We start from the raw sequence: 15,576 nt of genomic DNA on the forward strand, positions 1-15,576 counted from the left end.
TGGAACATATAGAATGTTGTTGAGATGCAACTTCGATCCATTATCCAACTTCATCGATGTTGATCCCAGGCCTCTAACAACATAGCTTTTGTTGTGACCCAATTCCATTGCATGAGAAGATGGTTCCTTTGATAATGTATGAAATTGTTTACTTTCACATGTCATTTGTCTCGATGCTTGTAGCTTCACTATCAATGATCCATGCATTGTCATTAGCAAGAGAACCTGTAAGAGCAGCCAAGAATCCTTGACTCTTGACCTTGTTGAACAAGTAGTAGATGACCTTCTTGATCCAGCTTCGAACAGTGTTGAAACCCATTCTTATGTAGTTCATCCTAGAAGGAGAATCCATGCCAACAATGTGATCTTCGATTGTTGATGACTTTAGCTCTAATACCATGTTGGAAAATCAAAGTTGTTATATTAGGGTTTGGTTGTCCTTTCTTGATAATTACTTGTGAATGTGTTGGCTTCTTTTACTTCTTTATTATCTTATCTTTCATCAAGCAATTACCATATTATGTGTGTATGAAGATCACGAAACAAGAGACATAAGATATAAGCACTATGCCAGGGAAAAAGGCCCCTAGATGGGAAAACCTAGTGGAGATAATTCTTCCTTTCAATTGTAATCTTTGAGACTCTTCACCCTAGACCAAGACCAGACCTTCCCTCCACACCAAGTCATCCTTCCAAATCTTCGACCCCTTCCAACAACCTCGACTAGGCAACAACTTCCGGCAACAACAAAACTTAGGAGATTTCGATCTCCGAATCCAGACCACGAAACAAAGAGAGAGAGGCACCAAAATCTCCATTTTCTTCCTCCTCTTAGACTTCCACAAACTCACACTTCTTTTGGCTTCTTGGCACAGAGTTCGCACTTCTCCAGCTACTCTTGAGATATCGAACTTGCTTGAGAGTTGATGCTCCAAATGACTTCGAGTAGCTTGTATTTATAGGCTTCTTGTGGGTCGAATTAGGGTCCTTGGGCCGGCTTGATTGCCCTTAGGCCGACTTGATGTGGAGGATACATAAATCATATTTGACTCAATACCAAACCTTTTTACATGATTCAAAAGCCCAAGAAGGTAAGTTGCTCGAAGCGTAGAAATGTTTTGAGTTTCCGAAACAAGTATGTTTAGAAACGTCACCTCCAAAAAATGGAAAGGTCGGCTGAAACATCATATATGTATATATAAAAAATATTTATATAAATAAATAAGTGAATAACACATTATTTTGCAAGAAAAAAGGGAATAAGACCCATATATGACAATTTAAAAGGAAAAACAAGTCTATATTAACTCTAATAGATGATTACATAATGGTCAAGGTTCGATAGAGTTTCGACCAAGTTTCGGAGTTTCGGGTATGGGTATGGCCCAAAACACCGGGTTCTTTGAAGTTTTGTGCAACATAGCCAAGAAGGGTCTCTTTAAAATTACGACTCTATTGACTCAGAATAAATCCTAGAAGTCCTCAATGGGGAATTTGACCTAAAACATGGTGACCCAAGCAGGAAACCCATGCTTTAATAAGTCACAATAATAATAATAAAAATTCTTTTCTTTATTCTCTTAACAAGTACATTAATGAAGAAATGAACATAGTTACATTTTCCAACACCCCTTGTTAACTAGGGAGGTATTCATAATTTACAAGTAGAATGGAAGATCTCAAACTATATGAACCATGAAGAACTTTAAGCATTGCAATTCCATGGACTAGATTGCTGACCAGGGCAATCTATCCATTGGTCTCTCAACAATTTAGGCACCACATTGCCACAGACTAGATTCCTGATCAAGTTAATCTATCAATTGGTCTCTCTACAACTTAAGCACCGCAATGCCATGGACTAGATTCTTCACCAAGGCAATCTATTCAAGTGGGAATAAGATGGACTCAAGCTTTCAGCCCCTCTAGGTACCATCAGGCTTACTTGCTAACCACCAAACTAAAGATCCAGGTGTGTGTCCAAAATATAGAGCTCAATAACCAACACCACCTTTCCACCTTCGGGACATCAACACAAAGTGCCGGCCAAATGTCCTCCCAGGCAATGCTTCACTCACAAAGCTCAACACCCCTTGATCCAATAGATCAAGGACCACAAATCTCTCTTTATCAAACTGATCGGTAACCAGCATGCTATCAAAAACCATAGAGAGATTTACTTGTACAAACACAACCCCAATCAATAATGTACTCTCACATGTACATAATCAAATACAAACCTCCAGGGTTGTTCTAGATGTTGCTCCTCAACTCAGTAGGACTATCAACCGAATCTTTGACAAAAGATTCCTCAATTATATACTTTACTTTCCTACTTCTCATGCATCAAGAATCTTTCGCGGCTTCCAACCATTTCATCGGAGTTATTATCATCCTCATCATGCTTGTCATATCGAGTATCTTCATCAAATTGAAGATTGTGTACCTGCACAACTTAGATACCAAGTACAACCAAAACTATAGAAGCATGAAGTTAGCCATATCAGAATCACAGAAGCATTTCAACTTTATACATATCAGATACCCAACCTTTAAAAACAAGAGACATATACTCTTCAATATCTTGCTAGGGACTTTGTCATAAACCCTAGACTACATCATAATAAACTTTAATTACATCTAGGGTTCCAATGTTTGCTCCAAAGATATGACATACCTTACTACAACATATAGCAAACCGTAGAAACAATTCAGACAAATATAAAGCATCTGACAACTTTAAAAAAATCATATGTTAGACTTCTCACTAGGGTTTCAAAGAAATCCTAGATTTCATACAAAGGAATCAATCAAAAAACAATCACAACTTAGTCATTAACATGACCAACTTCCACTAGGGTTAGTTGCAAACCCTAGATTTCCGATCAACCATCAATCCCAACCAAAACTTAGATTTCAACAATCTTACACAAATCTCAAATTATCACATTGTCATCATACATTAGAGAACTTAGTTCTACTAAGGTTCAACTCCAAAACCCTAGAATTCCATTTTCACAATCCCAATCATTAAATAGATCTTGGATTGTTATATCACACATACTAGAGAATTTAACTACTACTAGGATTTAGCTACGAACCCTAGATTGCCAAATATCATCATCCTAGAGTCTCAGACAAGGACTTGCATTACATCCTAAGATTGATGACCATCAATAACTAGGTCAACACACATATCTAGGAATTTAGAAGCATATCATATGTTCGACAACATCAATATATCTGACCTAGACCAAGCTAAGGATTCGAGCAAAAGGACATATTTATATATACCTAGATTTTATCATCACACAAATACATTTCGTATCATATGGTAGTTAAACCCAACTTCACAAAAATATCAAATAAGAGTTAGACGTACAAACTATACAAACTTGATTAAACTAGATTTTGATTTGACAAACACACCCACACTAAGGAAATCATTTCTAAGTCATTGAAAGGGTCTTTCTCACACATTCCACCAAACCCTAATGAGCTAGGGTTTCAATTTAGAAACATAGCAAACCCAACATTACTAAAACTTCAAAGGTTTGAGATTTTAGTCTTTATCATTCAACCCTAACAAGTTAGGTTTTCCTGATCATACCAATATCCGAAACGTGACATCATCAATAAAAACTTCAAATAGGATTTCACAATATTGCTAAGCAGCGTATGGTTTCAGACATTCAAATTAGCATACCATTAGGTTAGGGTTTTCTAGATACTTGTTCAACAAGGTCAAGAGTCAAGGATTCTTGGGTTTGTCCCTGGTTGGTGCCACATCTTGTCTCTCTTGTCTTGGCTTGTCTTATGTTGTTTACATTTATGTTCTATCTGCAATTTACTATCATGTTGATGTGATTGCTATACTGGGAATTGATATTGGGGTAATAAGAAGATTTGAAGTAAATTGCTCTTAAGCATAGAACATACCATAATTTAACATGGTATCAGAGCTAAGGTGAAGACAAAGTCCAAACAGGAGCAAGAGCAATCACCGAAGTCAGTTGGAAAAAGTCAAAAGGCTTCATGGGTTCCTCATCACACTTCTCTTTTGAAGACAAGCTCCGTGAGAAGTCTGACTATCACGAATGGAAGATGTCTCTTGACCTGACATTCGAAGAGGAGGAAGTGTTGGACCATGTGAGGGGTAGAATTACAGAGCCTCCATCAAATGCACTGGATGCTACAAGGAACAAATATAATAGGGGTCAAGTCAAAGCGAAGAAGATCATCCGAGATTCAATTGACAAGCGTTTGGTGGCCTACATTTCTGAGCTAAACACCTCCAACGAGATCTATGATACACTGGTAAGCTTGTTTAAAGTTAGTGATGCAAATCAAGTTTTGTTCCTCAAAAATAAGTTGAAGGATATTAAGAAGGGCAAGGATGAAGATGTTCAATCCTACTTCTTAAGGATCACTAAGATCATGAATGATCTCGTATATATTAAAGAAGTCATTCTTGACAGGGAACTAACTATCACTACCTTTGGAGGGCTCCCATCCAAATGGTATATATTTAGAACCACTCTTCTCAATAATGATCGAATTCTAGGATTTGAAGAATTGATGTCGAGATGCATTCAAGAAGAGACAAGGATGGTGGAGCAAGAAATGCCTTCAGGCAAAGGCAACCCCACTACTTTCTCCTCTCATGCCAAAAGGAGAAATAATTATGGGGCCAAAGGTCATTTCAAAGGAAAGCCCACATCAAAGGTTGGAAGGAAAGGAAGATGTTTTGTTTGCAATAAATTTGGTCATTATGCGAGGCAGTGTCCAATTAAAAAGGAAACATCACATGACGATGATAAAAATCACTCCCGGGGCAACTCCAACCACAATCAAAGGAATGGAAGGTTCAATGGAAAAGGAAAGAGGAATGCGGGAAATCAAGGAAGTGGTCAACCCTCCAAGAAAGCAAGGAACTCCAGGTATGAATCAAATGTTGTTAACAATAAGCAAGATGAATATTATCTGATATCGGCCCTCTCCACTACCTCTCCTCCAGATTCGTTGGGCAATTGGCTTATTGATAGTGGTGCCTCAAGGCACTTCACTGGTTACAAGGAAGCTCTCTCTAATCTGATAGAGAAGCAGACAAACTTGGAGATTATTCTTGGAGACAATTCCACCTATCCCGTAAAGGGTGTAGGGAATGTTACTCTTCAATTAAATCAGGGTAACACAATTCATTTGCAAGAAGTCCTATATGTACTTGATCTCAAGAAGAACCCGGTGTCCATTTCGGCAATGGAAGACAAAGGCTACAAGGTGGCCTTCATCGATGGCAATGTACGTGTGTGGAAAAAGAATTTTAAAGATGCTTTCACTCTTGGGTTTCGGGTTGACTCTTTATATCAAGTTGGAGGCAGTCCGTTAGGAGTCATGTCTTGCGACACAACTCTACAGTCTGAACTATGGCATCAGAGGTTTGCCCACCTTCATTATAAGGTTCTACTCGATGTGAGACAAATGGTGATAGGGATGCCAGAGTTTAAAGTAGAGCATGGACCATTCCCCTCAAGCCATAGCAAGACCTTCGACATTTTGCAGTTGGTTCACTCTGACATATCTAGTATGATGCCTGTGAACTCTTTGGGAGGATATTTATATTATCTCATTTTTACAGATGATTATTCTCGCAAGACTTGGATATACTTCTTGAAAAAGAAGGATGAAGTGTTCTCCTGGTTTAGTCACTTCAAAGCCTTGATCGAGAATCAAACCGAGAAGAGGATCAAGATCTTAAGGATTGATAATGGGACTGAGTATGAATCCAATGAGTTCCATGTCTTTTGCGAGGAAGCTGGCATTAAGAGGGAGACCACAACACCATACACTCCTGAGCATAATGGTGTGGTTGAAAGAAAGAATAGTACAATTTTGGAAGCTTTTCATTCCATGCTCCATGATCAAAGGCTTTTGAAGTTTCTATGGGCCGAAGCTGCAAACACGCCGTATATGTTCAAAATTGATGCCCTCATCAAGCATTGGATTCCAAGACTCCCGAAGAAATGTTCACTAGTAAGAAACCTGATGTGTCTCGTTTTAGAATTTATGGAAGTCTCATATATTTTCATGTGACGAAAGAGAAAAGAAACAGATTGGGTGCATCTGGAAATAAGGGAATCTTCTTGGGCTATAGCGAAAATTCTAAGGGCTATAGAATCTATGTGGCTAGTCAAAGGGAAGTTGAGATAAGTCATGATGTCACCTTTGACGAAGATATGACTCTTAAAGAAGTTGACACCAGGGAGCCGGATGAGAAGGAAGATGAGACGATGCCCGATGTTGAAGAACCTATGGATCCTATTGATCCCCCTCCGCAAGAGCCTTCCTCTTTGAGGAAGAGGCCCTCATGGCTTAGGGAGACTCTTGAAGATGCCGAGAATCATATTGCACCCAGTGGGACTTTTCGTGAAAGTAAGAAGCCGACCAGGTATCAGGGATACTTGACCATTATGAGCACCATCATTCAAAATGAGCCTTCATCGTTCGAAGAACCCATGAAGCATCAAGTATGGAAGGATGCTATGAATGAGGAATACGAGTCCATCATGAAGAATGATGTCTGGGATGTGGTCCCCAGACCCAAGGACAAAATAGTTGTCACCTTGAAGTGGCTTTACAAAATAAAGCATGGAGCTGATGGGAGTGCTGAAAAGTATAAGGCTCTCTCTTTGAACATGACAAACCTTTCATACTGGTGTTGTATTTTGATGACCTCTTCTTGATAGGTGCAAACCCTCTCATTCACAAATGTAAGAGGGAGTTGGCGTTCGTATTTGAGATGAAGGACCTAGGACTGATGCACTATTTCCTAGGACTGGAGGTCTGGCAAAAGCCAGGAGAAATTTTCCTATCTCAAGGAAAATATGTGGTGAAGATATGGAGAGATTTGGTATGGTGGATTGCAAGCCCGTGACTACCTTGATGGAGCTTAACTTCAAGAAGTTATGCAGTGGTGCTGCCAGACCTATTTTGGGAAATGCTTCCGAGTATCATCAACTCATAGGAGCATAGATGTTCTTGGTGAACTTCCGTCCGGATATATGTTTTGCAGTCAACATGTTGAGCCAATATATGGTTGAGCCTTATCACTCACATTGGATTGGTGCCAAGAATCTTTTGAGATATCTTTGGGGCACAATCACCCATGGGTTGAGATACACTGCCAGAGATGTGAGGCTACATGGATATTTCGATGTTGATTGGCCAGGCAGTGTGGTGGACCGAAAGAGCACTTTCGGGTGCTGTTTCTCGTTGGGTTCTACTTCGATTTCCTGTATGAGCAGGAAGCAAAAGTCGATGGCTTTGAGCACCGCTGAGGTCGAGTACATTGCTGCGAATATGGCCTCTTGTGAAGTTGTCTGGTTGCGGAAGCTCTTTAGTGAGCTGTTTGGACATATGTTGGATACTACCATGATCCTTTGCGACAACCAGAGTGGAATTCATTTATATGGTACAATGAGGAACAATAAGGCTCCATCATTTTGGGACTGATGAGTAGGTCGCCGACATTTTGACGAAGCCTCTAGGAAAGGTCAAATTCTTGACTTTCCAAGAAGGACTAGGAGTCGTGGAGAGACCCTCTTATGAGGGTCCTATATGATGCATACATTGAGCTCTGGGAGCTTCATAAGGCTTGGGGTACTTCTTGAAGCGACGAACGACCATAGGGTGACTCATCCTCCTCTAGTGGTGTGCTGTGTATAGGGTGAATGGTTTAGCCTTCCCCTGTGATACCCCATGGCGACATGTAGGCAAGAAAAATGGTTCATCCTGCTCCTGCTGAGACATCCTACCCATGCAGTCTGGGACGCATGGGAAGTACCTCTCATCTGGCCAATGAGTAGGGAAATGAGGATAGGGACCATAGTAGTACTAATGGACGCATCGTGTATCTACCGTACTCCCTATGTTAGGATGACATTGATCTGGGATCAATTGGAACTGACTTCGGGTCAGTAAGAGTGGTATGAGATCCTCTCTTTATTTGGAATTGATTTCAGATCAATAAGAGTGGTATGACACACTCTCTTCATTGGGACTGACTTTGGGTCAGTAAGAGTGCTATTAGACACTCTCTTTTATCTGGGACTGACTTCGGGTCAGTAAAGGATGGTATGATACATTCTCGATCATTTCTTCTTCTTCATTGTTCAGCAGAGCAGAGCAGTGCAGGGCAGTGCATTCGATGGCAGAGATAGTACCGACAGACAGATGGATTAGTAGATGGAGTTCTCCCTAGTTGAGAGGGAGTGTTAAAATTGGAAACTAGGGCCAAACTCCATGTGGGTCACCTTGTTTATGGCAGTTGATATTTTTCTTGGATTCCTCTTGTCGAGAGGTGTAGGATTGATCTAACGATCATCCGATTCCGACATGTATTATTGGAGATATGAATTTATTTGTATTTCTTGACAATTTGTCAAGGTCGGCTAGCAAGTAAAGTAGTGTTGTACACCCCTAGCTAAACCTCAACGTGGCATGTAAGTAGAGGAGACCTTGAGGCATTATCACACTCATCTCATCTCCACATCTCTTCTCTCTCCTAGCTTGTTTGGGTATGCATAGGAGGAGCTTCTCTCTCTCACATGGGAAGAAAGAGGATGCAGTTAGGAGCAGCAGCTGTGACGTGGGTGCAGGGGGACGCAGGAAGGTACAACAACATTGTTTTGGGTTGACCGAGGTGCTAGAGGACTGCGTTGACCAGCGTGTAGACACCCTTGACTGCGGATTTGTGTGGGGAGCCTCTATCTTGCTAGCTGCAGTTCAGATCAGACCTTTGTTTGACCACAGTTTTGGGACAATGTTCACTGGTTAGGGCTGATTGCAGGAGCTGATATGTTGACTGTTGTTTTGACCATGTTTTGAGGACTGTTTTGGGCTGCTATATATTGCTGTTGGAGGCCGAGTTCTCCTTGTTTGTCTTGAGGTCACTTGGGAGCTGTTTGACCAGCTTTGACCTTGCTGATTTGGATTACACTACTGCTGTTGTAAAATCACAGATTTGTGATATTGTACTATCTCTCTCTCTCTGGCTGAATTATTGAAGAATATAGAAGAATTGATCAAAGGGTTTCCCCGCATTGGGGTTTGTCCCTGGCTGGTGCCACATCTTGTCTCTCTTGTCTTAGCTTGTCTTCTGTTGTTTACATTTATGTTCTATTTGTATTTTACTATCATGTTGATGTGATTGTTACACTGGAAATTGATATTGGGCTAATAAGAAGATTTGAAGTAAATTGCTCTTAAGCATAGAACATACCATAATTTAACTAACAGCCAGGGCAAAACCCCAGTGAAGAGAAAACCCAGTGAAGATAATTCTTCGTTTGAATAGTATTCTTTGAGACTGTTCACCCTAGACCAAGATCAGATCTTCCCTCCACACCATGTCAGCCTTCCAAATCTTCGACCCCTTCCAACAAATTTGAATAGGCAACAACTTCCAGCAACATCGAAACTTAGGAGACTTCAATGTCCCAATCCAGACCACGAAATAGAGAGAGGCACCAAAATCTCGATTTTCTTCCTCTCCTTAGACTTCCACAATCTCGCACTTCTCTCGGCTTCCCGGCACAGACTACACTCTTCTCTAGCTACTCTTTGAGATATTGAACTTGCTTGAGAGTTGATGCTCCAAATGACTTCGACTAACTTGTATTTATAGGCTTCTTGTGGGTCGAATTAGGGTCCTTGGGCCAACTTGATTGCCCTTTTGCTGACTTAATGTGGAGGATACATAAATCATATTTGACTCAATATTAAACCCTTTTACATGATTCAAAAGCCCAAGAAGGGTCTCTTTAAAATTACAATGACTCTATTGACTTAGAATAAATCTTAGAAGTCCTCAATGGGGACTATGACCTAAAACATGGTTACCCAAGCATGAAACCCATGCTTTAATAAGTCACAATAATAATAATAAAACAAGTACATTAATGAAGACCGAACATAGTTACATTTTCCAACAGGTCCTCCAATCATCAACTAGTTCTTGTGGCAAAGAATTATACTAGCCATGAGAGGGTAGCTCATTTCACTCACAATTTCTGTATTGGGGGATGACTTGCACATTAATTATGGACAATGGGAACCAAATGAATTTGGTTTTTCAGCAGTTAGTTAACTCACTCTAGCATCTTACCAAACTACTCACCAAACACTATCATCTTGGGTGGGTCAGGGAAGTAGGTTCGCCAACACTTGTCATCCTAAGTGTTTAGTCATGTTTCCCTTTGGACCTTTTATTGGTATGTCTGACCTAGGATTACAAAACCAAATCCTTCTGACTTTGGTACTCTCGTAACAATATTACCAGATAGTGCATTTGATGCTTTCATGGTGATGGATGACTTAGTTGAGGAGCCTTCTTCTCTCTCCCCCCTGCTGTCTCAGCTTCTATTTTGAGCATGCCTTTCTATCCTTTATACTTGTCATGGTTTTGATTTTTGGACTTATTGCATTTTTATTTTAGTTAGCTACGTACCTCTTTTCTTGTGGTTGATAGAGTAGCACTATGAGCTGCTTCTGCACTCCCGCTATGTATTTACTGTTGACCTACTTTTCTGTCCCATTCACCTACTCATTGTGGTCATTCGTTGGACATTAATAAATTTATCTTATTTCCTTGCCATTTGAATTTTGGAGGAACCACTGTTAGCCTTGACAATCTCCAGAAGTCCATGATTCTTTGTTCTGGTCTGGTGCTTATCCCTTCGGCCTACTCCTTTAGGCTCACAGCAGAAGAGTGTCCTTCCAAGCACTGAGTCTAAAGTTTAAACTGCAGTCCTTATCTTGATTTACACAATGTCTCTCTCTTCGTCAATTTCGTAGTCCTATAAATACCTAATACACAATAGAGTGTACATGATGCATAGTTTGGAAATCTCCTTTTGAGTACATGCATCCTTGTGTTTTTTCTGAGTATCTGTATTGCTGTTAACTGTGCTCATAATGCCTCCAGCTTTTCTTCACAGCATTAGAAGTTCTAGATTTATTTCTATGTATAATATTACGTAGCTCAGTTAAGTGGATCAAAGGTTAAGCATCATTTGAATTATATTTTGGTTTACCAATGGTTGATTTCACTTTACATTGTCTCATTCATGGCCTGATATTGGGTATCCAAAATAAGAAGGCCTGTGCTTAATTGACATTAGATGGAGATCTTCCTTGCAGAATCCAACTAGAAGGCAGTCTCTACATCTGTAGCAGAGTGACCAAGGTGGAGGAAGAGCATAATTTTCCCAATTTGTGGCACACTTTAGCCCCATCTCTGATACAGAAAAATAGGAGGATAAGGGTCACTGTTCCCATCTGATGAAAGATAGGGAGAGCTATTTATAACAGTGGCTGGAGAACTTTTAGTTATTTCCAAATATTCAATTGTTGCTGTAGTGAGCAAGCAGCCAAGGATGCCAAACCCTGCTCTTTCAATCCAACCAACCCTGCTCTTTCTCGTTAACGTATTGTAGGTTCCATTATCATTGGAATTACATTAAACTTGGCATATTTCTAATTTTCTAGTTGAGACTTAAGGGTTGAAAGCATGCTCTTGTTCTGGCTTCATTTTAAGTTTTTGGTATGTTATTGGCACTGTCTTCCTTTTGTTAGTTGTAATTATCAGTATTGTTGTCATCAGAGTTTAATGAGTAACATATTTATTGTTGCATTATTTTTTATAGTATCATTGAAATCATTTCCATCAATTTTTTGCAGAGTTGTATTTCGACAGGGGTAACTTCTACGATTTTACTTCCCTTGGTAAGTTAAGGTTTTATTTATGTTAAAACTTATTCCACTAGAAAATTTAAGGATAGATTTATTTCCTTAAAGTATTACAGGTTTTCAAACCACAATACTGCTATATGTTACTTAGTATGCGATCTATTTCCTAATTCCTGTGTATATTTTGTTAGATTTTAATATCAGCACTGATCTATTTTATCTCTGCAATTAATGCAAAACCCAGAAAATATTTCTCGCAAATAAGTTAGAAATTGCTGTAAAATATATACGCTGATATTCTAATCCAGTAAATTAATTTGCAGAGGAATAAAAAATGAGAAATCAATGACATGGAACAGTTGAAAAAATTACCCACAACACTTTTCCTTCATTTTTATTAAATCTGGAAAATACTGTGTAAGACCCACAGAGAAATACGCAGAAATTATCAGCTGTTAGGGAAACCTGTGAGACAGTTCCCAAGGAAAACCCACTCAGAAAAACTCAGCCCGCTTCTGGAAAAATTCAGCCTGCAAATAAAATTGGCCTGGTGCCCAAACCTGGCCCCATGCGCTTCTGTACGGTCTATGTCAGCCACACGTGTGAGCCGTGGCCTCCTCTCAGCTTTACACATGAGCTGTTGCCAACAATTCAGTGTCCTCCTGTTAAAATTCTATCACTGCAGCAATTGATTTACTTTTCCTACTTATTTCACCATAAGTTACTCATGAAATTACTTCAATAAACATTAAAATAAATACCGCTGCAGATATCACACCATAATACAGAATCAAACATATGCACAAGAATCAACACATTGAAACAGTTATTTTGGACTAATGTCCCCACAAAAACCCAATGTGGGAAAACCGGTGCAGGAAGGGAGGATTTTATTATTCAGCAATTTTCTAGTACAACAGGTTGCCAAACTGACTTACCCATAGATAGACAAATTTTCCAGCGCTTCTTCCAAACCCATCGTCAGCCCTATTGACCTCTGCGTGACCTGAAACCCTCTGCGTCAACCTGTTGAGATTCTGCGCAACCTCTCTGGCCTTCTGCGTCACTCCTGCAGCCTCTACGTGGATGATGCAGGCCTCGTTGGCTCTACGCAGTCTTTGCTGCCTCTGCGTGGCTCCCTCTGGCCCTGCGTCTGGCTTTTCTGCCTCTGTACTAATCTCCCGTCTCTCTATTCCGTACTCGCTGCCTCCTGACTTCTCTCTAGACCACTAGTTCAATATCTCAGCTAACCCCGCTCCAAAAATTGAACTGACTGGTCTCCGTCAGTCTCTTCTCCAAGTGGCCCTCAAGCCTCCTCTTATACTTTTCTCGTTGACAAATCAACGGTCGAGATTAAGTCTCTAATCAATGGCTAAGATTATATCTGACTTGATCCATGACTTTTGGACCATTCTAACACAGTTTTATATTAATACACATTAATATTTTATTTTCCCTAAGTTTAGACTTAGGAACTCCATTAAAAATATTAATTATTTTAATATCTCCCAAATTGTTTAGCATCAGCTCAAACCCTTTCTGGGTATTGGAGATCTCATGTTGTTAAGTTATGATATGTTCTATGCTTATAGCAGTTTACTTATCTTTCTTATTATTATCCACAGATTAGCAATCACATGTACGTAAAGTAAAGTGCAGATTGAACATTAAACGATCAACAGAAAACAAGCCAAGACAAGAGACAGAAGATGTGGCGGCTAGGCACAGACAAACCCCAATGTGGGGAAACCCTTTGATCAAATCTTCCTTTATCTTCAATAATTCAGCAGAGAGAAATAGTACATAAATCTGATTTACATCAGCAGCAGCAAACCCTAGATCAGCCAAACTAGGGCAGACAATATCTTGCAAACCGACCGTCGGATCGGCTTGATTCCTTCACCAAAAAATGCGGCCTTCAGAGGAGATCCAGATTCACCTACAACGCAATTCTGAGGAGGGAGTCTGATGGTCAACGCTGGTCAAACTTCTGATCTGCAGTTGCAGCCCTAAATTCTGCACCTTCCTTCCACACGTGTGAGAGAAGAGTCTCTTTCTGCGCAGTAGGAGAAGAGCCTCTTTTCTGCGCAAGAGAGAGAGAGATGTGATGAGTTGAGTGAGTCCAAATGAGGAAAAGACCTCCTGTATTTATACACAACTGTTGATGATTGAATAGATGCGACTGTTGGGCTTCTGAGCCTACATGAGTTGCTGGTCGGCTTGATAATTATTCCATAATCAAAATAAATTCATATCTCCATAAATACTTATCGGAATTGGATGATCTTTAGATCAATCCTACACCTCTCGACGAGAGGAATCTAATAAAAGTATTATTAGCCATGAATAAGATGACCCACATGGAGTTTGGCCCTAGTTGCCAATTTTAACACTCCTTCTCAACTAGGGAGAACTCTATCTGCAATCTGTTTGTCGGTCGCTACTATTCATCCATCAAATGCACTGCCCTGTACAACTTGACCCCTGCTCTGCTCTGCTCTATCTTGCCTGCTCTGCTTTGTTCTGTTCTGCCCTGTTCTGATCTGCTTTGCTCTGTTCTGCTCTGCTCTACTTTGTCCGAATTATGAAAAAGAAGAAATGATCGAGGATGTATCACACTGACTCAAAGTCTGTCTCAGAGTGTGTACCACTGGTCCCAGACCAGTCCTCAACCGACCCGAAGTCAGTGTCATAGTGGGTACAACTCCTACCACTAGTCCGAAACCAGTATCATCGATCCCAAATCAATGAAGGTCATCCTAGCATAGGGAGTACGGTAGATATAGCGATGCGTCCATCGGTACTACTATGGTCCCTAGCCTCATTTCCCTGCTCATTGATTAGATGAGAGGTACTTCCCATGAGTCCCAGACTGCATGGGTAGGATGCCTCGACAGGAGAACTAATCATCTTGCTACATAATCGTCATGGAGAACACATCATCTAGACCTCACAGGAGAACTAATCATCCTGCTACATAATCGTCATGGAGAACACATCATCCAGACCTCACAGGAGAACTAATCATCCTGCTACATAATCGTCATGGAGAACACATCATGAGTCCCAGACTGCATGGGTAGGATGCCTCGATAGGAGAATTAATCATCTTGCTACATAATCATCATGGAGAACACATCATCTAGACCTCACAAGAGAACTAATCATCCTGCTACATAATCGTCATGGAGAACACATCATCCAGACCTCACAGGAGAACTAATCATCCTGCTACATAGTCGCCACGAGGTGTCACAGGGAAAGTTTTGATTCTTTTACCCTGTTCGTCATATGTCGCTCCAAGAAGTACCCCGCACCCCCCCCGGAGCTCCCAGAGCTCAATACATCATACAGGACCCTCATCAGAGGGTTTTTGAATGACACCAAGTCGTTCTCGGAAAGTAAAAAATTTGACCTTTCCTAGGGGCTTTGTCAGAATGTCGGCGACTTGTTCATCTGTACCGATATGTTGGAGCCTTATAGCTCCCCGCTGCACCATATCTCGAATATAGTGGTACCTGATATCGATATGCTTGGAGCGATCATGAAATACAAGATTCTCTGACAAACGAATCCCACTTTGGTTGTCACATAGGATCACAGTGGTATCCAATGTAAATCCAAACAGCTCACTGAAGAGCTTTCGCAACCAGACTGCCTCACAAGAGGCCATGCTAGCAGCAATATCCTCTGCTTCGGCAGTGCTCAAAGCCACCGACTTCTGCTTCCTGCTTATCCAGGATATCGAAGCAAATCCCAAGGATATCTTAGCCCATATGTGATTGTGCCACGAAGATATCTTAACAGATTCTTGGCACCAATCCAATG

At 40.5% G+C, this 15,576-nt stretch overlaps 1 protein-coding gene across 1 annotated transcript in view; it reads left to right on the top strand.

Moving 5' to 3' along the window:
• Positions 1–15,576, top strand: part of LOC149239699 (vacuolar protein sorting-associated protein 26B) — a 227,820-nt gene that overhangs the window by 129,830 nt on the left and 82,414 nt on the right. Inside the window, exon 7 of the mRNA XM_089373493.1 lies at positions 11,740–11,784. Within this exon, the coding sequence (XP_089229619.1) occupies positions 11,740–11,784 (45 nt within the window). The remainder of the gene's footprint in view (positions 1–11,739; positions 11,785–15,576) is intronic.

Source organism: Pinus tabuliformis, chromosome 8 (genome assembly GCF_031772625.1).
Source record: "Pinus tabuliformis cultivar Carrire ecotype Pingquan chromosome 8, CPIR1, whole genome shotgun sequence".
Taxonomy (NCBI): Eukaryota; Viridiplantae; Streptophyta; class Pinopsida; order Pinales; family Pinaceae; genus Pinus; species Pinus tabuliformis.